The sequence below is a fragment of the Rhododendron vialii genome, chromosome 10a, assembly GCF_030253575.1.
Source record: "Rhododendron vialii isolate Sample 1 chromosome 10a, ASM3025357v1".
Lineage (NCBI taxonomy): Eukaryota > Viridiplantae > Streptophyta > Magnoliopsida > Ericales > Ericaceae > Rhododendron > Rhododendron vialii.
In genome coordinates, this window is record NC_080566.1 from 15,175,166 (window position 1) to 15,198,352 (window position 23,187).

The window sequence follows — 23,187 nt, forward strand, 5'->3', positions numbered from 1 at the left end:
CCCATATATTCGTACATTGTTCCAACAAAACCATGCAGTAGGAGACTTCATCTAACATCACTTAAGTCTACATATAATTAAGTAGCTAGCTATAGCCTTCATCTTGCTAACAACATTTGCAAGGAGGCACTACAGCAAATACTACATTTTATAGCGTTATTTCATAGCGTTTTTCTCAAAATGCTATCAAAAGCTCTAGCTCTAATACTTTTTTTGGGCGCCAAATTATTTCATAGCGTTTCTTTCTTTCTTTTTTATAAGGTCATAGCGTTTCTTTTTGGAACCTGTAGCGCTCAGTTCCCCCTTTCAATTCCTCTCTCCCACGACTTCCACGATTGGATCCCCAAACAAAACTTTCTTTCTCTAGCCAGATCTGTAAACACCAGCTCTCTCTCTCTCTCTCTCTCTCTCTCTCTCTCTCTCTCTCTCTCGGACGCATGAACAGGAACAAGCACCAAGAACTGTGCCGACCGAAAATCGCCAATGATGTCGCCGACTGAGCAATATCGGCACCGCAATCGATCTCCATTCCGCCATCGGTAAGCTGATTTCACTCTCTAGTATTCCTCGTCACAATGTCGAAACCCCTATTGTTTTAGGGTACTGCGGCAAATGGATTGCACAACCATTGCCGCCCTCAGATCTATTCTGTGTGTGTGTGTGTAAAGCTCTAACCCCGTTGGTTGTTGGTGTGGAAAATAAAACCAATTTCTTTAACCCCTATTCTCATTATTGCAGGAATTGCCTTTCTTTACTTACAGATTTTAATCCTTTCATTTGTATTTTGGTCATGGAAGGTCCTTGCTACCCGCAGGATCTACACAAATATATCTAGGCTTCCAATGTTTTTTCCCTTGTATCTTTTGATTTATCGGGTTGGAAAGGAAGAATAATGAATCATTACTGTGTGTGAGTAACAAAATGTGGTTTTTATTTCTGTTTTCTCTTTTAATTGTGGATGATCTAATAACATTAATCAAATAGCTATCAGGTTTGATTGCTAGCCTAGCGTTTAAAGCAGCCAAAGCACTAGTTTATCCAGCCAATCTGTCAAAATGGTAGTCTAGCCCTCAAATGCAAAGCATTGCGCTCGTGTGAGAGGGGTTAGGTATTTACAAATTTTTGTCTCATGTGTGCTTGCACTACAACGAATATAGGCTTTAATAGCGTAATCTAATAGCGTTCTTTCTTTCAGGAATGCTACAATAGAGATGCAATAATAGCGTTCACGCATTGTAGCGAAGCGGAAGGAAGGCAAAAGGGTTTCAATAGCGTTTCATTAAAACCCAATTACAATTTACAGCGTTCTTCCGTGGGAAATATTAGACACCAATCCCATGGTAAAAGATCCCACCAGCAGGAGATGTGTATATTTATATTTTGGGAGCATTCAGATGTGTATATTTATATTTTCTAGATTTCTACAGCAGAACCGACGAACTTGGATAGAAACCACAGATTTTTTTGGAGACTTGAGTGTTAAAATCATTCATGACCGACAAATTGTTAACTGGTGATTTGGTGATTCTAGTAAGTGTTTTATTCCTGGATGCAGAATCGATAAGAGGATGTGCAGCCAAAAGTGGTAACAGAGAATTAGCCATATTCAGAGGTAACATTGAACAAGCTAGCGATGTGATGGAAGTTTCACCAGGATCTCCAAAGTCAAATGAACATAATGGCCATGCTGATGATGGGTCATCAGAGAAGGTATTTTATGAAGAAAAGTAACTTATGTGGAATCGTGGATATAATTAGCAAATTCTGTGCCTGTATTTTAATTTTCTTTTGAAAACCGTGCCGAATTCTCCTTGCCTTGTTCTTTTGGGATAGACTAGTGAATAGCAAGATTTGACCTCAAAGAATGAAAAAGGCACCATGCTCACTGATCTTACGAGAAGACACTCCTATACGTCTATAATTGATCACATTTTCTATTATACACTTCTATGAAGGGTCTCACTGAATCTCTGTGAACTAGGAACCTTCCCCAGCTTTCCATGGACCAATTCCGGAAGTACAGCTTATGTGGCAATCATTCGAAACAATCAACTTCTTGTTGCAAATAAAGGTGATTCTCGTTGTGCGATATCTCGGAAGGGTTAGGTGACTTTTTTCTTCTGCACCATTTTCCTTTCCTCAATAGTTTCAAGTCACCTATTACTCTTAGGACTTGGAAAAAAATGATTTTGCTGTTCATGGAACTTCGTTTCCTCTCTACTATGGAAGTAACTAATTGGATGGTTTAGTTTGTGAGCTGTTTTTTTTTTGGGGATCTAAAGAACTATTTTTTTGCTGAACAATCATATTCTTAGTGGCATTTACTTAGTGCGAGACTTCACCAGAATTGTTCACCAGTTATTCTGGATTAGAGGGTTAAGACAATATATGATGTAGCAGTTATCAGTCAGAGTGCTTTTTAATTGCAGTCTCTGCTGCAGGCATATAATTTGACTAGAGACCACAAGCCTAACCTTGCAGCTGAGAAGGATAGGATTCTGAAGGCTAGTGGTTTCGTCCAGTATGGACTTGTCAACTGGACTCTAAACTTGTCAAGATCTATTGGTACTTCACATCGCCTTAAATTTATATTTCTTGAGTCAACTGTTAAGAAAATAGCTATGGTATTCTTTCCTTACTTTTCTGTTTCATGTTTTTCTGGTTTCTGTGTTTCCTGAAATTTCAGGAGACATGGAATTAAAGAGGAATAAATCCCTGCTTGCTGATGAGCAAATTGTGACTGCCAATCCTGATCTGAACACGGTATGTAGAACTTGCACTCGTACATCATGCCAAACTTACCCATACTAGTAAACTCTGGGCTACTCTAAGATCGAAAATGATGTTACCGTTTGCTTTTGGCTTATGCTCTCTATAGTAATATCATCTTTATTTTTCTCCATTATACAAGTATTCTGAATAAGTTACCTTGTTGATTTTTTCTTCTTTATTATTTGGTCTTCATCTTATATCTAATCATCTTCAACTAGGTTGAGCTTGCAATGACTATGAATTTCTTGTTATAGCATGTGATGGTATCTGGTAAGTCTCTTATTCAGGTTTTCTCTCCCTTCTTGATTTTATTGTACTATGAAAGTTACTTCCAACTTGTATATTCAGGACAGATGTTTTTGGGAGTAAATATACAAATCTGAGAATTTTTAGTTGTGTGATCTTTTATTTAAGTGGTTGGCCGCTGGTGGGTATCAAGGAAAGCTTTAAATTTTTACAGAAGTACCTATTGTTTTAGCTGCTTGAAGTATATTGAGGGTTGATTCCTGTTTTCGCTTTGTGTTTGCTAGTTCTCGTCGCTGTCTCTCGTATATATATAGTAATAGTTGGTTTCCTTTTCTCTTTTATTTTCCCCCCCTTTTGATTGCAGAAGGGAGTGCATGTCAAGCCAGCAACTAGTAGACTTTGTTCGAGACCAGTTGAATACGGTAAGTTTCCCAACACCATTTTTCTTTTCCGAGAAACTCTTCGATAATTCTTTACATGTAGAGGTGAAACATATAACACATATCCTCTTGCAAACAATGTAGGAGACTAAGCTTTCGGTGGTGTGCAGGAGGGTGTTTGATAGGTGCATTGAATGCAAAGGTTGCGACAACATGACCGTGATCTTGGTTCAATTCAAGAAATCGTATGCAACCTATGAGACTTTGTAGAGGAAAAACAAACCTCTGTAGTTTTGTAGTGGACATATCACTGAAGCCATTTTAGGTTTAGGATCGCAAAGGAGAAAAAAAGTATTCCAATCCTTTACATTCGACAGACTAACCAAATCGAAAAGCCTTAGACAAAGAGAGACAACCCAAAGTCGGCACTTCAACATTGCCAACTGTTATTCTCCCTTAAATTGCTTGTTGCATCATCTTGTTCACACACTGTAGCAAAGCGGAAGGAAGGCAAAAGGGTTTCAATAGTGTTTCATTAAAACCCAATTACAATTTACAGTGTTCTTCTTCCGTGGGAAATATTAGACACCAATTTCAATTTCCAATCTGTTGATATGCCTTGCATGCACGTATTATTTGTGCCGGTAATATGCTTCATTGCTGATATAAATTTTTACATAGTTTTCTCACATAAATAGTTAGGTTCCATATTGCGCACGGAATGATTTACCAATGTCTTTTGCCAATTGGTCATGGTATGGCTGCTTCTGATCTTTGTTTTGTTCTAGGCTTGGTTCTGTTTGTTTCTTTTTTTAGGTTTGCCTATCTTTGGGGTGGCCTCATTATCATCTTATATATACTCTTGCTCTCCTCTTAGTATATCTTCTTTTGCTGAATCGAGGAAAAAATCTTAGCTAGGGGTGATTATGAAACATACACACTACAACAAATATAGCTTGATTATACTAAGGTTGCCTAAACTATGCAAAGTTATCAGCAGTTGTAACTTTGTACAAGCTTAAAACTGATCATGGGTGGATCGATGACGGTTTTGATGGTCTTCTGGAGAAACTACGTGATATATTCCCTCTGGATATTGTATTGCTAGACTTTGTATATACACAATTAGAAATTTTCTGAAAGCATTTCAACTGGGTTACGAGAAAATCTGTGCTTGTGTGAAGCATTTCAACATATGTATTGCTACATTTGTTCCCTGCGGATAACTTGGCTGAAATAATGAGGTATATTCTCTTGACCATTTAGTGTTATAGAGAGTTTGGCTTACAATTTGGATACTTAATGACGGGTGTTGCAGAATGGTGTACTGGTGTATCTCTTACCTAAATGGTCTTTGATCCTTTGAACAACTTATTAGTTAAAGCTCAATACATGTCACAGGGAAACTAAGAATTTTTTTGTGTTTTGATATTTTTGGCAAACTTTGGCGAAGTTTACTTTCTAGATGAGGTGCACTTACGTTGCCATGCAGACTATCAATTCTAAACTTGAGCTATTTTCATTTTCTGATGTTGTCGAGTCTTATATTCCTGTCAAATAATTATGCAAAGCTCTTCATTGGAAATCCACATCTATCCAAATGGGTCCATATTGTTATCATTAGTTTCTTTTGCTTAGTATTGTTATAAGTTTCTTTTTAACCCCGGACTTTGTTACATAATTTGACACTTAAGCCCCTTTTTTTCCCTAAATGCAGGTAGCCAAATTGTAATCTTCTAGGTGAGGAGGAATTGGAAGAAGGTAATGTCTGCTTTTGTTTGCTTCGTGTGGATGTCTATTACAACTCTTGCTGCAATTGTTTTTCTTCGGACTTCTACTACGTGCTGCATCTTTTCGGTGATGATTTTTGCTGCTACAACTTCAACCTACGAGCATGTTTCTCATTTTTTGGAAGGTTTCAAGTAGCCCATTTATGTGATTGGCTTTGGGAGCAGAAAGGGTATAAGCTCGGCAAAGAAGCTTCAAGTAAAGAAAATCTTCGGAATGAGATGGTTGGCCTAGTGCATGATTACATTTTCAGAAAAGCAGAATTACATTAGTTATTTTTCAATGAGTCCAATTAGTCGGGACTCTTTTATGTAGTTTTTGTTGGGAAATTGTTTCCCAAGCTAATGTAATGAATCTTTATTCAACGGTTGAATTGTTTATTGTATATTGACATTTGGATATAGTTGGTGTTGAATGGAATAAATCATTTTTGTTTCTTAAATGAAATTACCATGATCTTATTTGAAAATGTTAATATATTGGTATTTGTAGAATTTTTAAAAAAATGCAAAAAATTGAATAATATAGCGTTCTTAAAACGCTGTAGAAACGTTACATTCTATAGCGTTTTTAGAACGCTATAGAAACTTTGCATTCTATAGCGTTCTTAAAATGCTGTAGAAACTTTACATTCAATAGCGTTTTTAAAACGCTGTATAAAGTTGATATTCTATAGCGTTTCAAAAACGCTATCTTATGTCTAAGACTTTTAACAACGTTGGCTAATACAGCGTTTGGAAAAACGCTGTATATACCATTTAATAGCGTTTTTCAAACGCTGTAAAAAGTGATTTTTCTTGTAGTGAGGAAAGTTGCCTAGCTATGTCTTCATACAAAAAAGGAGCATCCCAGCTATACAAAAAATTAAGGAGCATCCCATGGCCAGCTATGCAAAAAAGGAGCATCCCAGGGACGGCCAGCTATACAAAAAAAGGAGCATCCCATGGCCAGCTATACAAAAAAGGAGCATTCCATGGCTAGCTATACAAATTAAGGAGCATCCCGGTCAGCTGTCTTCATACAAAAAATTCCAAGCTACGTCTTCATACAAAAAAGGATCATCCCAGCTATGTTGATCTTCATACAAAAAAAGAGCATTGAGGCTCTACAAAAAGTGATGAAATATCGATCTTCTCTTTCAACCAATCGACCTACATACAATACAAGAAAGAGACTTAGAAGATTGCAAGAATGTTACTTGTTGAAGGGTTGTATGCAAATATATATTTTGTGTCCAAAATCTGTGATGTGGATTTCTTTTCTTCGATTAAAGAAGAGTGTCAATGAAGTTGAGCTAGAGCAATGGTTGACGACAATGTTGGAAGCTGACAAAATAGTCAATGAGACCCTTATGGTCCTGTCTCATGAGTAGTAAACCCCAAGTTAAATTTCCAGCATCTCTCTCTCTAGCTCTCTCTCTCTCTCTCAATAAAATAAAGTACACTTCATCTATGTCACAAGTATAGAAAAAGCAAAAAACTTAGAAAGACTTGTGTACGTAGAATAGGAGTACTAGTACTTTTCTATGTTTAGTTGGAGAAAGGCAAGCTAGGGAAAAAGAAAAAGGAAAGAAAGCCAGTATTAGGATCCAGAACACAATTATATATAGAGAGAATGAGTTGGGGGAGTTGAGTAGTGATGAGATGGGATATCATTGCTGCAGCAAACAGAAAGTGAAGAGAGGGTTGTGGTCTCCTGAACAGGATGAGAGGCTTGTCAAACACATCACCACCCATGGCCATGGCTGTTGGAGTTCTGTTCCTAAACTAGCAGGTTGCAATTAATCCCTCTCCTCCTATTCATTCTCTCTAATTTGTTTCAGTGGGAATTAATACTTTATGTTTCCTAAACGCTCTATTCATCAATTGAAAGTAGCTAATTGAAGGAGGAAAATGATTTTTCCACACATTATGGGACACACACACACACACACACACACATACATACATACATACATACATACATATATATATATATATATATATATATATATATATATATATATGAGCGCCTTATATATAAACAAAACCCTCCAACATGGAGATCATTAACACAGGCAATCAGGCATACATTTATCATCTAAGAGAATTAATTCAATATGAAGGAGGGGATGTACATTACCCCGGCGAAGAGTCCATAATAACTTGACTAGCAGGCCACGCAATGGTAGTTCCCACAGCATCGACGATATAGATCAGATCACTTGTAGGCCTCCAAAGAAACACTTCAGGTTTCTTTGCTACATCCACCCAAACTTTCATTGCGTTAGGTCCAATCGGAACACAATGACATGTTTCATTTGGATCACTTGAAGACCAACGCCCCTCAGCAACTACGTCTCCCATCCCCAACCAATCTAGCAACTTGCACTTGGTATTCTAACTGGTGTTCACAATCTTTACCAACAAATTGATATAATAAAATTAAACAATGATAACAACATATTTCAACAAACAAAACTCTAGTATTAAACATCAAAGACTTGCACTTACTTCTATTCTCAAAGAATATACCTCATAATTTGATGCAACAATGTAATCTATGGTATTTTTTACGCTTCAGCATCTTTATGCAACAATGTAAGATAATGCTATTTTTTGCAATTGCTAAAGTAGACTTTTTTTACCGAGGGAGAAACAATGGGTGTAGTTTGTGTTCCTTCAGTTGTGGCCGAAATTGGAACCTAGAAAGTTCAAAAACGGAACAAATAAAACATCGTTACTCAAAGTAGTCCGAAATGACCACCAATGAAGAAAAGGATAAGCTACTTACTTGGCTTTTCTTCAACTCGTCGAATGTATTTTTCATATCTGCCATTTGAGACTTCAGCTGAACATTTTCTTCACGTAGTTCATCAAACCGACCATTCATTTGTGATAGTATAGCCAATCTTGTTAGTGTCACTCCTTTTCCAAATGTTCTTAACCGGCCACGCTTCTCAGGACCAAGCACTTGAGAAAGAGCATCTTCTTTCAGATTAGTTAAAGATGAGTTTGGTTTATCCCGTTCAATTCTTTCCATATCTTTCTAAAAATGGCATAACAATAAACCAATGTAAATGACAAGGACTAGACTATGAACATATATAACCAATAAAACACACATATAAAGAATGAGCCATGGCCTTACAATCTTTTGAGCAATTTTTTTGTTTGCGGGTTGACCGTTCTTGTTTTTATGTCCATCAGCCCAAACAACAGCTCTACTTATGGACGGCACATTTTTTTTCTTTTTCTAGAGTAAAATCAAATATCTAGTCAGAATTGAAGTTATAGTTTACAAATGTGAAGTACAATGATCTTTGATAATGAACAAAATAATAGAGGTATTACCAGCTCAGCAGTCAACCGTGCATATCCCTTACGACTCATAGTATGCTGCAATTTCAACTGTTTCTGTCTCATACCTTTGAATTTATCGCTTCTAACCTAAACTCAAGAATAAACTAAAATCACAACCATTCTTTTGATATAAATCAGCAAGGAACCACTGGAATTCCAGTTATAATGGCCAGCCTTACTTCTATCTTGGTTAGCTATGACTACGACAACTTAGCTATCGTAAAAACTATGAAACAGGAGCAGGAACTAGTAGAAAAAAGAGTAGAAACCAGCATCAAAATCAGGTGAAATTAGTACCAAAATTGTAGCAAAAATAGCAAGAAAACACACCAACAAATTAGTCATAGCCTAGCATGGGAATGCACCTGCTTAGACCATACATGAGCTAGTCCATGACTGAGCACAGAGAGTCATTACGGTGACTAGATAAACTGTCCCAAAGGGGTCCTAGGCATGCATAAACTCTCTTGTACATTGCATTTGCCTCCTATCAAACCAACTTAATAACTTATGACTTAATTTATTTAATTGTAAGTGCCGATCGATTGAATTGGGTTATCAAACAATCTTTAAAGGAAACCCTAAATTAAAATACTGATGATGTAAAAATAAATTAGCATATTGATGTTTAGCTAGCTGGATGTGCTACAAAAGCTTAACATTTTGTCTACCACATGCATTGAGTTTCCTCAAAGTAGAAAACTATCATTCTTCCCCGACCCTTGCCTTAAAAACTTTTCCAGCTCTCCTATTGTTCATGAGATTCCGTATTCGAATGACTTGTCCTCCAACATTGTCCATGATTGATGTAACTCACTTATTGGTACTCAAATGCAGTACTAGCTAGATTCCAAACATAATAAATTATTTACCGCATCTTATTTTCCAGTTATCAGAAAGCAAATTACATGCAAGCAAGCAACGCATTTTGCACACATGTATATTTGAACTTGGATCCAATTTTCTTTAGAAAAAGAAGTAGCAAAGGAAACCACGACCATTCTTTTGATATAAATCAGCAGGGAACCACTGGAATTCCAGTTATAATGGCCAACCTTACTTCTATCTTGGTTAGCTATGACTACAACTTAGCTACCGAAAAAACTATAAAATGGGAGCAGGAGCCAGTAGAAAAGAGAGTACAAACCAACATCAAAATTAGCTGAAACCAGTATCAAAACTGTAGCAAAAACAGCAAGAAAACACATCCACAAATAACACTAAAAACTCCCAAAAGATGCTATAAAAGCTTTTAACATACAGCAGCATATGACAGTAAACACTAACAGCAGGCACAGCTACAAAAACAACAAACCAAGATGAACCTAACATGCTTTATTCTTTTGAGAGAATGAAAAAAAAAAACAGGAATAAAGTGGAGTATGGACAGGGTGCACATACCTCAAATTGTTCACTAGTTTTTTCCTTCACAAAATCCTTCCAATCTTGCAGTGATTTGATGTTATCAGGCTGTAGCTTTAGCCTTTCTTCCTCATTTGAAGCATTTCTTACTTTTCGAACTAATGTCGACTTTGAGGCTCTCCAATCTTCATTCATTCTCCGGAAAACCATTTCTCTATGCCATTCTTCATGAAGATTGAATCTTACCTAAAAATTTGAATGTAACTTACATGATTTTCTATAATTTTTACATCCAGAAGAGTAATAGTTTGTGAAAAAAAAGAGTTGAAATAATGACACCACATTTGGTTGGATGGAATTATGTAACTACAAGCATTATACTTGGGCACTATACCATACCATAACGGATTGCCATAGGATTTCTGCCATTCCCGTAGGAAGCTTTCGCCAATCTGAAAGTGTATATGGTACAATCTCTCGAACTAGAGGTCCTAAGAAAGAAGACAACTTGATTGATCCATCACCAATTGGTTGACCATTCTCGTCAAACTTAACTTCAATCCGACTATCTCCATCTATAGCAATTGTTTTCAGCTTGGTAGGGCCTCTTTTGCGTTTGAGATTTTGTGACACTCTTGAAGGGATTGCAGGAGTTGCTGTAGAATTATCGTCTGGATATGATTGTACTTCAGAAATATTGAATAAAAAGAGTACTAGGAAGAAATAATCTCAAAACACTATTACTCACCTACGCAGCCAGCAACCATATGTGGGCTGCAAAACATGTCAGTTTGTTCGGTATATGATGTGGGGAGCAGCTGAGCTTGGGTCGCTCCTTGGGGGCTGCCACCATCTTCTTGAGTTCTTTGTGATTTTTTCAAAAGTTGTGCACTAGAACAACCCTTCTTCTTTCTTGGACCTGTATCTTTCACTTGAAAACATAAAAGAAACAATGCATGAATTAAAGAGAGCAGACAACATTGTAATGGTCGCATAAATAATAGAAAGAGCATGTATATGCAAAAACAAGTACAAGTACATTAATCTGTTAAAAAGTATACTACATCCTATAGAAACATTACCTGATTTGCTTCAGACCCCGAGGGATCATCATTTTCACTATCAGAAGTCACCCTTCCTTCACCATCACATGGTTCATAGTCTGGATCACCGTTGACTACACGCCCAATGTCCTTTTTCTTATCATTATCTTTACCATTACCACTTTGATTTAAACCAAAGTTACCAAACAATGACTTTGGCACGTTGATTCTAGCAGCTTTCATTTCTAACAAGTTTTGTTCCATTTTTTTTTTGCCTTACCCTTTCATAGCCTGCCAACTTCTTGGAAAAGTACCCCGGCTGGATATACATGGTACTGAATACATAAAAGAAAACAAATCAACTCTATTGAGTAACGTAGCAGGAAAAAATAACTAAAGTTACAAATATGTAGGTATACTATGAATAACAAATTAAGGTTACCAAGGCACGATGGCAAGATATGAATAAATAAATAAATAAGACAAACCAAAATATCCTGGAAGGCGCCTTTAATACAACATAGCAAAAGTTCCGCAGCAAAAATATCATGGCAAGAGTTCCAAAAGTTACAACATACCAAGTGCCTTTAATACAACATACCAAAAGTTCCAAAGAAAAACCAAAAGTTACAAAGGTGCGATGGCTACAAATCCTCAAATCAATGTACCCTCACAATCTCCTCTAATGTTAGTTATCCTTTCATCATCATCATTTTCATCGTCCATACCAAGTGCTGAAACATCTTGCGGCCTACAAGATGTATCCACGGTTTCTTCATACATTTCCAAGTCATAAAATCCCCTAGGAGGTGCCTTTAGTACAACATACCAATTTGAAGAATTAGTTTCCCTTGAATAAAAAACTTGCTTTGCTTGGGATGCAAGGATAAATGGCTCTTTGTCATATTGGGTCTGACCTTGGTGTAGGTTAACAAGTGTAAAACCATCTTCCATCCTAACACCATGGCCAATGTTTGCCCAATCACACTTGAACAATGGCAGTTGAAATGTGTGATAATCTGACAAAATTATATCTTTTATCACCCCATAGTATGAGACTACATCAACAACTTGTGCATTGTCCTTCACACTTGATCGGCACAGAGTTGTCGCATCAATGGAAACACCACTATTTTGGGTTGATTTCTCAACTTCCTTTGTGTGGAACCGCTGCCCATTGATGATATAGCCCGTATAACTCAAGGCATGCTTTCTAGGACCATTAGCAAGCCATTGTAGTCTCTCCAATTCATTATTTGTGCATGCTTTTACCTGAATCTGTTCAAATATACACAATCCAATTAACACTATATTGATTCCAATATTCAACTTGATAAACCTCAAACAAAATAAGAGGTAACCTTTTCCTTCAACCATTTTGAAAAGTTGTCAGCTTGCCTCTTCAAAAGTAAACTTTTATTTTTTGGAAGACCAAGACTGGGATTCAATTTCTTTAACTCCTCCATATGAATCCTAATAGAAAATGAAAGAAACAAGTGATTCACATGGCTATACAAACTTTTATTTGGGTATGAATTTTTGTGAATTATGCAACCAAAATTTCATCAAACTTACTTTAAATAAGGTTCCACTATGGCTGTATTGAATAACACATAACGATGTGCACTTTCTAAAACTTCATCAGTCAATGTGATGGATGTGGCAGCTGATATTGGACGACCTTCGAGAATTACATCATTCTCAAAATCTTGATTGCGACGTCTCCTATGGTTTGTTTCAACAGATTTCTTCATGTGCCGACTGCAAAACGTCATGCACTCTTCTACGAGGTGGCGTTCTGCTATACAACCTTCAGGTCGTGCATGATTTCCAACATTTCCTTTGAATATCTTCATATGTCTAATCATGAAAAGAGCACATTGACATTATACAACCATAGATGTTGGAAAAGAACCGTAGATGATGATGCATAAAAAAAGCAAAAGGTGTTCACCTCTCAAAAAGGTACATCCAACGATAATGGACTGGCCCGCATAGTCGTACTTCTCGTCCTAAGTGAATTGTTAAGTGAACCATGATATCAAAGAACGAAGGTGGAAAGAACCTCTCAAGCATGCACAAGGTTTCAACCACCTCATCCTCAAGGGATGCCATTTCTTCTCCATCAACTACTCTTTGACACAATCTATTGAAAAATGCGCAAAGGCGAAGTATCGCATTTCTCGGTCCCGTTGGTAGTAACCCCTTTAAGGCTACAGGTAACAACTGAAGCATTAGCACATGGCAATCATGAGATTTGAGACCTGTGACTTTCAAATCGTCCATTGATACGCAATTCCCAATATTTGAACTATACCCATCAGGCACTTTTAAGTCAAATAACCTCTTGCAAAATATTTCTTTCTCATCTTTTGAAAGTGTATAGGAAGCTGGAGGAAGATATGTCCTAGACCCACGATCTTCTGGATGCAAGTCGTGCCTTATTTCCAAATGTTGCATGTCTTTGCAAGCATTTAAACCATCCTTGGATTTTCCATCGATACCCAATAACGTGCCAATAATGCTCTCAACAATATTTTTAATGATATGCATGACATCTAAATTTTGACGTACTGGCAATTCCTACATAGAATAGTAGAGAAACAATCATAAACTACACTAGGACCAATATATATAATTATAAGATGTAAATTGATCAAAATGCTAGTTGATAACACTTACCTCCCAATATGATAAATCAAACAATATTGACCTCTTTTTCCACATTTGTTTATCTTCATTGTCTCGCTTTCGTTTTTTGCTTCCTTCTTTTCCATTTCCACCTTTCCCCCAATCATTCTTAAAATCTTTCAGAGCATGCAAAATGTTTTTGCCAGTCATGATTTTTGGTTTTTTTCCCTTTTCTTCCTTTCCATCGAACCATGATTTTTTCTTCCGAAAGGGGTGAGATGGTGGAAGAAAGCACCTATGGCACATATATACGGTCTTCCTACTGAATTTCAACCATAGAGAATGTGTATTTTCTCCACATATAGGACATGCAAATTTACCCTTCGTCATACACCCGGCAATATTTCCATATGCGGGAAAATCATGCATTGTCCACATTAAAATTGCCCTCAAATTGAATTTGGAGTTAGTGAGCTTGTCATAAACAGATACTCCTATGGTCCACAAAATTTTTAGGTCTTCGATAAGAGGTTGTAGATATACATCAATATCATTACCCGGTTGCTTAGGTGCTAGTATCAATAGTGCCAACAAAACATTTTCCCTTTTCATCCACAACCAAGGTGGCAAGTTGTACATAACCAACATAACGGGCCAGCAACTATAAGTTGAACTCAAGTTCCGAAATGGATTGAAACCATCAGTAGCAAGACCAAGTCTTAGGTTACGTGGGTCTGCTGAGAAAGATGGCCACTTATCATCGATTGTTTTCCAAGTGGGGGAATCTACTGGGTGTCGCATCTTGCCATCACTGCTTCTATGAGTAGAGTGCCATGTCAAATCTCTAGCTACTTCCAATGACCTATACATGTTTCGAAACCTTGGAATTATAGGCATATATCTTAAAACTTTGGCAAGAACCCCTTTTCTAATTTTCTTTGTGCGCACATCTACCTTCCATCTTGAATTACCACATTTTGGACAGTTTTCCAATTCTGCGTTCTCTTTCCAGAATAAGCAACAATCCTTCACACAAGCATGAATTTTCTCATAACCCAATTCAAATGATTTAAGGAACTTTCTAACTTCACGAACAGTGCGTAGCATTGCAGCCATGGGGAACATATCGTGAAGTTTTTCCAAAAGTGTAGTGAAACTCTCATCCGTCCATCCATTCTCGGCTTTGATCTTGTACAAAGTTACTATTGCTGACAACTTTGTATATTTTTCACAACCGGAGTACAATGGAATTTCTGCATCTTCTAATGCTTTTGCGAAGCTCTCTTCTCTAGGTTCATCAAGAGGTTCATGATGCTCTGTATCCCGTGCATATGATGCACTGTATAAGTTATATGCATCTGACATTTCTACTTCTTTAGGTTTTTGTGCAGCACTTGCTTCCTTCCCATGATGAAACCAAGTTGTGTACGTATAATCCATTCCATTTATGACTAAGTGTTCATAAACATCTGTAACACAATGGTGACTCAAATTTCGACAATGTTGACAAGGACATAAAATCTTTCCAAAATTTCCTGCATTTCGATTAGCCATCTCCACAAAGTTCGATGCTGCTTTCATATACTCATCAGTCCATCTACAAATAAACAAGCTAAATGTTTTAAGAATGTGTCACTAATTTATCTACGGTATGATTAAAATGTATTTCTATTACCTATTCAAATGCACCCAATCTTTGTCCATCATCTTAACGACACCAACCTCGTTTCCTGATATCATACAATCGTACATGTAATATGTTGACCAAGTAACACAAAGAGCCATATCATTAGTTGCACATACTCTTAGAGGTAATGATCAGCTTATAAGTAATACAAGACATGTGGAGAAGTTGGAATATCTAATCTTACAACATTTTAAGTTTACTCCTATTACTAAGACGTACAATCTACCAAAAGACAATCAATCTAATTCAATAATCCAAACCGCTCTATAACATTTAACTATGCCATAAATATCTAATGAACCAAAGCATGCCTATATAGATTAAAAGATTATCACTTTTGCTTAGAATCTCAAAAGCATGCCTATATAGATTAACAAATAATCACTTTTGCTTGTTATTGGAGGAGCAGTTTCTTGAATAGAGGGTTTTGATGTCTTTGCTCCTCTTTTCTCTTGTGGGATTTTGCGAACGAAAAAAATAGCGAGACACATAGTTAAGAATAGCAGAAAGTACATGAGAAGTGGTCAAGCATTTTCACTGTAAATGACCTAAAAAATCCTTTCCTAAAGAGATTGACTAAATTGTTTACAACACCACAAAACACTGGATCGCTTTATATCCAAATGCAACAATCTTACTTCATGAATCACATAGGGAATCACAGAAAAAGAAACAAGAGTAAGTAAGAAATGAATCTTCATGTGCACAAATTTAGATGGTAACATACAAGTTAACCTAAACCCTAAAACGGCCAACAAATGCATGTGTGTGTGCGTTATCAATATATGCATTAGTACAAGCATGTCTATCTATATGAAGGCAAAAAATAGAACCTCGTTCAAAACAGGATGGATGTGGAACTAGTTACGGTCATTCAATTCAACGATTAAGGAAAATTTTATAAAGACAATAGCAGGTGAATTAACTGATAATTGGTTTGACAACATAGACATCAAAGGCCTCTGTGGGTGTATACTTGAGAAATCGAATCACTCCACAGTACATAAAAGAGTTTAACCTCTTGGCATGATAACATCAAGAAATGTTGAAGTCCAAAACACAAAAAAGGGTGTATAAATCACAAAATAGAGATAATGGGAAAAAAAAAAAGCAATGGGAGATAATATGAAAGGGGGTCACCAATTGGTGTAGGACAGTGCGGCATCAGAGTTAAAATAGTTTCTACTTAAAACTCTTAATTGCTTGAGTCAATAAAACAAAGTTGACCTGCTAACTGACTTATGTAGGGGAAACTAGAATGTGTCTCAACATCTGTCACATCTTATGCTCTTAGAATGTGTATCAAAGCCTTAATTCTCACGTACCTAAAAAGGCACTTATGTAATACAACACTTAAGCACAATATCGGTCATGGGTTGAGAACGGGGATCAAACTTCTCTTCTTTGACTACTCATGCCGTGGATGCAGGAGTATCATCACTACCTAGCATGTGCGTGTGGCCATATCAACGCGACCAAAATGGACAAACTTCAAAGCTCATGAAGTACTTGATCAAACAGTCCATATCAATACTTATATCAAGTGTCGTCTCATTCAATTAGTGTTTACCACTCGTATAACCAAATTGCTACATATGAAAAGTGGAAACCGACTCAGGCGGCACTTTGTGCTTCTATGAACCAATACTCCTCCAAATTACAAGGAGTACTAAACTATCAAATTCAACTGCATTCAATAGCTCCATTACAAATCCAAATTCAAAGACATCAACAAAAACAAGGTGAAGGTGATCAATCACTACTAAGGACAGCAGCAAGGACGAAGCATTAGCTATTTTACGGGCTTGAATTGCTTTTTCCTGTTTTGGGTTGATTAGATATCCTTATTTAGTTAACTTTTGGTCTATAACAAAGTCCTTACAACAAGAACAATTATGCAGCCCTTTGTAACAAAGCCAACAACCAATCAGTTGATTAACTTTAGACAAAAACACACTACATAAACTCCAGTGGACTTCTAAAATTGCACTATTGTAGAACAACCAACCTATCCACTCTTGGGCACTATGTCAAGATAATGTAGGCAAGTAAAGCATGTATGAAAATACTCAGCCAATCCTAGCAAAAATCAAATCAAACCTGTTGAGCACTCTTTGAATTGGCTGTTTACTTCTACCAATGCAGTATGTAATCTTCTCGGACTACAGAATCAAGAAACAAAAGAACGACGAAGGTCAGGATATTAACAAGGAAATTAAACATAGGTTAATCCATGCACTGACAATAATACACCAATATTTATTCATCCACATCAATAAGCATAGTATATTAACTCAAATAATTTAGGGACACTAGAACCCAGACATTAAAACACAACTAGTGGACCACTTCAGAGCTTTTCTTTATAGATGTTTCACAAAAGGTAGTGTAACAACCCGCACCCATAAGCACCATGGTCAGGCCATAACAAAATCGGATCTTTTACGCCACCCAACCAATATAAGCTGACCGACAATTAACTAAAAGCCAACACCACTTCCTTAATTATTTACCTAATTTTCATACACAAATCTCGCTCTCAACTATCATATTGTAACACCCCATCCCGAATTCTTAAAGCTCCCACAATAAAAATCAAATCCAATTTGTAAACCCTTAACCAAGTTACAAACACAACTCCATACACACTTTCCGTTCTTTTCTTATCCTTAACCTCCTTCTGTGCTTAAATTCCCTAATCCCAGTGAGTTGGTCCCAACTCCACCAACCCCTCCTCTCTCCCCCTTTCCCCCCTTTTGTGTATCACCCAATACATACATATAGAGTATTTTTTTGAGATTTCCCCTAGAATTCTTGGTGCCACATGTCACCCCCCAACTCCCGCCAAAACCTCCCCTCCTCCCGTTTACATAAAAACCAACTCTAACTTGTGCCTCACATGCACACACCCCACGTATGCAGCCACCTCTTCTTTCTATTCTTTATCTCTTCTTAATTTTTAACTTTTATCACATGTAAGACAAGCCCCTCCAAAGACATGTAAAGAACACAAATATCTATTTCACACACTACATAGACACCTGTCTTTTGTGCCATTTAAATATTTTCTTCTCTAATCCCCGTTTACACTAACTCTTCTTTTTAAATTACTTGTAAACGCATTCAAAGCACCACCGGAAACTCACTTTTTGCATAAATACTCATAATATTCAAAATTCGGGTATTACAATTATCCCCACTAGTTTAAAATTTTGCCCTTGAAATTGCTCCATTCCAACCTCCACACTACCAATGCTAACAGTCACTCACTCAAAAGGATACCATAACGTCCGCACGTATAAAATCACCAAACAAACGCATGCCTCATTCTTGCAATTTGTTATACAATTCAGTCAATACATTATGCATTGGACACCTCAGCTCCATTCATAGACAACATCAGGCACCTCGACCCCGCCATCGGCACCTCAGGCCCATACATAACAAAGTTTGAGCTCTGGAATTACCATTAAGGTAACTTAAATCTGATTTATTTTACTAGTAAACTCTTTTGCAAGACAAATGCTCTCATTTATCACAAGCACAAATTCCACGCCACAGGGCACTCTCATAACCCCACTAAAAACAAGAAGTATGAACACGCCATTATAGCAATTTTTTTAACACCGCAAAGGCAATACTCATCATGCCACTAAGGCTATATATCATGCCACAAAGGCTGTATATCACGCCACTAAGGCTGTATATCATGCCACTAAGGCTATATATCGCGCCACTAAGGCAATACACCACACCACAAAGGCCACGCCGCTAAGGCAATACACCACACCACAAAGGCCACACCACTAAGACTATACAAACAAATTAACCGGCTCCAACTCACGCATCGGCATTACAACTAACCACAAACTATACATATCATATTCCTCTGCTATTATAAATAAGTACAACTTCTGGCTCAATCAACAATCCCAACCATGAAGTCAGAACGTGAAGTCGTGGTACGTGTCATTCCTTTGCGGAACCCAACATTAGCATTCTAATCCACACACACATAAATGGGTACTCATCAACTCAAAACGCGGTAATGAATAGTTCCCCAAAATTAAGTAAAGATTGGATACAAATTCAACCTTAATCTTCACCAATCTGTGACCATAACTAATCTCTTCTTTTAACATCTGACCATATCATCACTCTATGATCATAATTAGCCAATAATAATCTCAACATCAACGTATACACATCCGGGAAACAAAAACAAGGGTAGATGGTCCCTATGATAACAGACTCATCTAATTGAGCTAAACATAACTTAGCTGCATAAAACGATAGGCTCGACCACACTGGATCGCAACCAGCTTGTGGTGGTTTGTAACAACTCCTCCTCCTCCCTACTTCGGTTCTTCTTCTTTTAAAAAAAATATAATAATACAAGATTACAGAATCTTTCGATTTTTGTTTTACCTCCCTAATCTTCTTAAATAGCAACACCCATCCAATCAATTGTGTTAAAATATGAGGAATCCATATCACGAAGACCATTAATTTAGAACCAACCCTCCAAGCAGGATTTAGTAACACAACATTTAGAGCCGAACTTGCACTAAAGTGAATTTTAGCTATTAGTAACATTTCCCAAACCCCAACATGCAAACAGCTCACCATAATAGACTCTGATTTCAACAGAAAATATTAATAGGCACAACGAAGTAGATGTTGTTACGTACTCACTTTTTGCATAAATACTCATAATATTCAAAATTCGGGTATTATAGGTAGGGTACGAGCTCACAGAATTTAAATTAAATTATCCTCTGTTCTCTGCAAACTACATATATAAAATGGAGATTTAAACAAGGTAGAACATTTAGAGCACATCGACCCAAAAAAAAAACCCACTAATTTTTAATAAACAATGCAGAATCACAAACTCCCAAAATCCAACCCTAAAATTGCTTAACCGTACATATATGCCTGTTAAATATTTAAGATAATCGCTGTCGAGGTGGCTGGGTTTGTGCATGTTTGAAACCCCCAAAATCCAACCCTACAACTGGGTTTGTGGCTGGGTTTGCTTAATCGTACATTATCGAAAGCTTTATCACTCTAATTTCGAAGTGGCTGAGCTAATGCGATGGAATCTGATGGTTGATGGCAGACGACGCGCGGGGTGTGTGTGTGTGCACGAGAGAGAGAGAAAAAGAGAGAGAGAGAGAGAGAGAGAGAGAGAGAGAGAGAGAGGGAAAGAAACCCATTTACATCAGATTGTTGGAAAAATAGAGGAGAAGGGCCAAACCTTAGCAAAACGTGATGCCCCTTCATGGTGATTTTCCGACAACAACAACGTGGAGGTGGAGAGGGAGGAGACGGTAATGGTTGCGACGACGGAAGGGTTTTCCAAGGATGAGATTATTAAGCTCCAGGCGCCATATCTTCTAGATTGAAGGGAATCGGAATCGGAATCGGAATCGGCTTGTCCATCTAATTTTGTGAGAGAGAGAGAGAGAGAGAGAGAGAGAGAGAGTATGTTAGGGTTTTAAAATGGGATTTGCAATATATCTGTACGAAATTGGAGAGAGAGAGAAGGAATTCCCAGCAGGAATTTTCGCGGTTAAAAAATTCCCACTGAATTGAGACTCGCGCCCTTTCCTAAATGGGTGAAACGCTGTAATTGAATTTAACGGAACGCTGTGGAAATTTTTTTGCTCCGCTACAGTGCATGTACGCTATCTTAACGTGAAGATGCAACTCTATCACAGCATTTTTAAAAGAATGCTATAAAATTAAGCTATTAAAACTCATATTTGTTGTAGTGAAAGGAAATTTGCCTCGCAAAAAGCAATGAACAATGTTGAGATTTGGCTAAGTGCGAATACGCTCAGTCCGGCAACATCGAATGATGCTGAGAAAAGCCAATTACGAATGCACTTGGGCTGCTACCTTAGTACGAATGAACTTAGATGATTCACCAACATGGATAGGCTTGAACAGTATAAGTACGAAAAAACTTCATTGTATTTGGCTATGTTGAGCATAAACAATGGCAGAGTTAAGTGCCTGGAATAGAAAAAGTAACCAAGCATGAAAACTTGGGTAACTACAAGCTAAATTGAAAATAGGTACGAATAAACCTGAACTATGACAACGAAGAATGTCAAAAGTAGACCCCAGTACGGAGAGGCTTGGGTCCGAGTGGTGAATATTGCTCTGAAAATGGCTAGGTGTAAATACACCTAGTCTTGGTAGTGAAGAATGTCAGAATATAACTAAGTACGAAACAACTTAGGATATGGGTGCATCGTGCACAAACTGAGACCCGAACGTGAAGAGGTTTGAGGCCCAAGCAGCGAACATTGCTTGAATCATGACGAGAGAAGATTGTTAGATAAAGGCCCAAGCACGAAGAAGTCTGGGACCCAAGAAGTGAACATTACTCAGATACGAGTAAAGCCTGAGAATTGGGATAAGTACGAGTACTCCTCGAGTAGTGAACATTGCTAGGAATTCGCTGAGTACGGGAAAACTTTGGGCCAAAGCAATGATCAAATACCGAGAAATTGTGAAAAATGAATGAACTTAGCAGATGGCAATGTGTACTGCCAGAGAATTCCTAAGCATGAGCAGAATAGGTGAAGTGACCTTTTACTAAGCGTAAATGGACTTAAGCAAAATATAGGAGTAAGAAGCTTCTAAGGCATTGAAAGCCTGAACGAACGAACTCATAAAGCAACCAAGAAGTACTGCGGCGAATATACACAAGTTGTCATTTAGACATCCCGAGCAGAGGTACCAAATAACGCCATAAGAGATGTAAAAGATAAAGATTATTTGCCATTAAGCGCTGAAAGTAATGAGTTAAAAGTACGCGCCGCGCACGGCAGGATTACCAAATGAAGCTTTACCCATTGCCACCGAACAATGACAAGGGACAAAGCTGGGGAGCAATTGTAGAGGGGTTTTCAAGAATAGAGGAAAAATAGCCTGAGCACGTGCATAACACATGACCACATAGGAGCACTATGTGAAGGTGCTAGGTGATAATGCCTAACAGGTGCACTGGTAGGCGGCACCATGTGAAGGTGTTCGGCAATGATGCCTAACAGTTGCGCTGGTAGGCAGCGCCATGTGAAGGTTCTAGGTGATAATGCCTAGCAGGTGCACTGGTAGGCAAAACCATGTGAAGGTGTTCGGCAATGATGCCCAATAGTTGCGCTGGTAGGCAGCGCCATGTGAAAGTGCTAGTTGACAATGCCTAGCAGGTGCACTGGTAGGCGGCACCATGTGAAGGTGTTCGGCAATGATGCCTAACAGTTGCGCTGGTAGGCAGCGCCATGTGAAGGTGCTAGGTGATAATGCCCAGCAGGTGCACTCGTAGGCGGCGCCATGTGAAGGTGTTCGGCAATGATGCCTAACAGTTGCGCTGGTAGGTAGCGCCATGTGAAGGTTCTGGGTGATAATGCCTAGCAGGTGCACTGGTAGGCAGAACAATGTGAAGGTGTTCGGCAATGATGCCTAACAGTTGCGCTGGTAGGCAGCGCCATGTGAAGGTGCTAGTTGATAATGCCTAGCAGGTGCACTGGTAGGCGGCACCATGTGAAGGTGTTCGGCAATGATGCCTAACAGTTGCGCTGGTAGGCAGTGCCATGTGAAGGTGCTAGGTGATAATGCCTAGCAGGTGCACTGGTAGGCGGCACCATGTGAAGGTGTTCGGCAATGATGCCCAACAGTTGCGCTGGTAGGCAGCGCCATGTGAAGGTGCTAGTTGATAATGCCTAGCAGGTGCACTGGTAGGCGGCACCATTTGAAGGTGTTCGGCAATAATGTCTAACAGTTGCGCTTGTAGGCAGCGCCATGTGAAGGTGCTAGTTGATAATGCCTAGCAGGTGCACTGGTAGGCGGCACCATGTGAAGGTGTTTGGCAATGATGCCTAACAGTTGTGCTGGTAGGCAGCGCCATGTGAAGGTGCTAGGTG

The 23,187-nt window shown here is 38.1% G+C and overlaps 4 protein-coding genes across 13 annotated transcripts; 1 reads left to right on the forward strand and 3 right to left on the reverse strand.

Moving 5' to 3' along the window:
- Window positions 1–205: 205 nt before the first annotated feature.
- On the forward strand, window positions 206–5,633 carry LOC131304704 (probable protein phosphatase 2C 58). 9 transcript variants are annotated; one of them, XM_058332038.1, is made up of 9 exons: window positions 206–539; window positions 1,556–1,710; window positions 1,982–2,071; window positions 2,442–2,565; window positions 2,687–2,763; window positions 3,390–3,440; window positions 3,543–3,600; window positions 5,116–5,159; window positions 5,314–5,633. In XM_058332038.1, the coding sequence occupies exons 2-8, from the start codon at window positions 1,639–1,641 to the stop codon at window positions 5,136–5,138; spliced, it is 495 nt and encodes a 164-aa protein (XP_058188021.1). In that variant the 5' UTR covers window positions 206–539; window positions 1,556–1,638; the 3' UTR covers window positions 5,139–5,159; window positions 5,314–5,633. The 9 variants fall into 9 exon arrangements, 8 of the variants coding, with proteins under 8 accessions (XP_058188021.1, XP_058188019.1, XP_058188018.1 ...); XM_058332036.1 differs by having other exon boundaries at window positions 5,116–5,633; XM_058332042.1 differs by lacking the exon at window positions 3,543–3,600 and having other exon boundaries at window positions 208–539.
- Window positions 5,634–6,214: 581 nt separating this feature from the next.
- LOC131304674 (uncharacterized) lies at window positions 6,215–20,644 on the reverse strand. Of its 2 annotated transcripts, XM_058332009.1 has the most exons (11): window positions 20,511–20,644; window positions 17,351–17,412; window positions 10,638–11,066; window positions 10,289–10,560; window positions 9,929–10,135; window positions 8,519–8,614; window positions 8,316–8,420; window positions 7,959–8,213; window positions 7,813–7,869; window positions 7,308–7,564; window positions 6,215–6,337 (listed from the first exon to the last, which is right to left on the reverse strand). In XM_058332009.1, exons 3-11 carry the CDS (start codon window positions 10,900–10,902, stop codon window positions 6,325–6,327), a joined length of 1,527 nt encoding a protein of 508 aa, XP_058187992.1. In that variant the 5' UTR covers window positions 10,903–11,066; window positions 17,351–17,412; window positions 20,511–20,644; the 3' UTR covers window positions 6,215–6,324. The 2 variants fall into 2 exon arrangements, with proteins under 2 accessions (XP_058187992.1, XP_058187994.1); XM_058332011.1 differs by lacking the exon at window positions 6,215–6,337 and having other exon boundaries at window positions 7,425–7,582.
- Window positions 11,524–12,665, reverse strand: LOC131304675 (uncharacterized). The gene is made up of 2 exons (XM_058332012.1): window positions 12,294–12,665; window positions 11,524–12,210 (listed from the first exon to the last, which is right to left on the reverse strand). Exons 1-2 carry the CDS (start codon window positions 12,396–12,398, stop codon window positions 11,587–11,589), a joined length of 729 nt encoding a protein of 242 aa, XP_058187995.1. The 5' UTR covers window positions 12,399–12,665; the 3' UTR covers window positions 11,524–11,586.
- LOC131302934 (uncharacterized) lies at window positions 12,504–15,348 on the reverse strand. The gene is made up of 4 exons (XM_058329725.1): window positions 15,239–15,348; window positions 13,615–15,160; window positions 12,887–13,515; window positions 12,504–12,792 (listed from the first exon to the last, which is right to left on the reverse strand). The coding sequence occupies exons 1-4, from the start codon at window positions 15,346–15,348 to the stop codon at window positions 12,504–12,506; spliced, it is 2,574 nt and encodes an 857-aa protein (XP_058185708.1).
- Window positions 20,645–23,187: the final 2,543 nt, after the last annotated feature.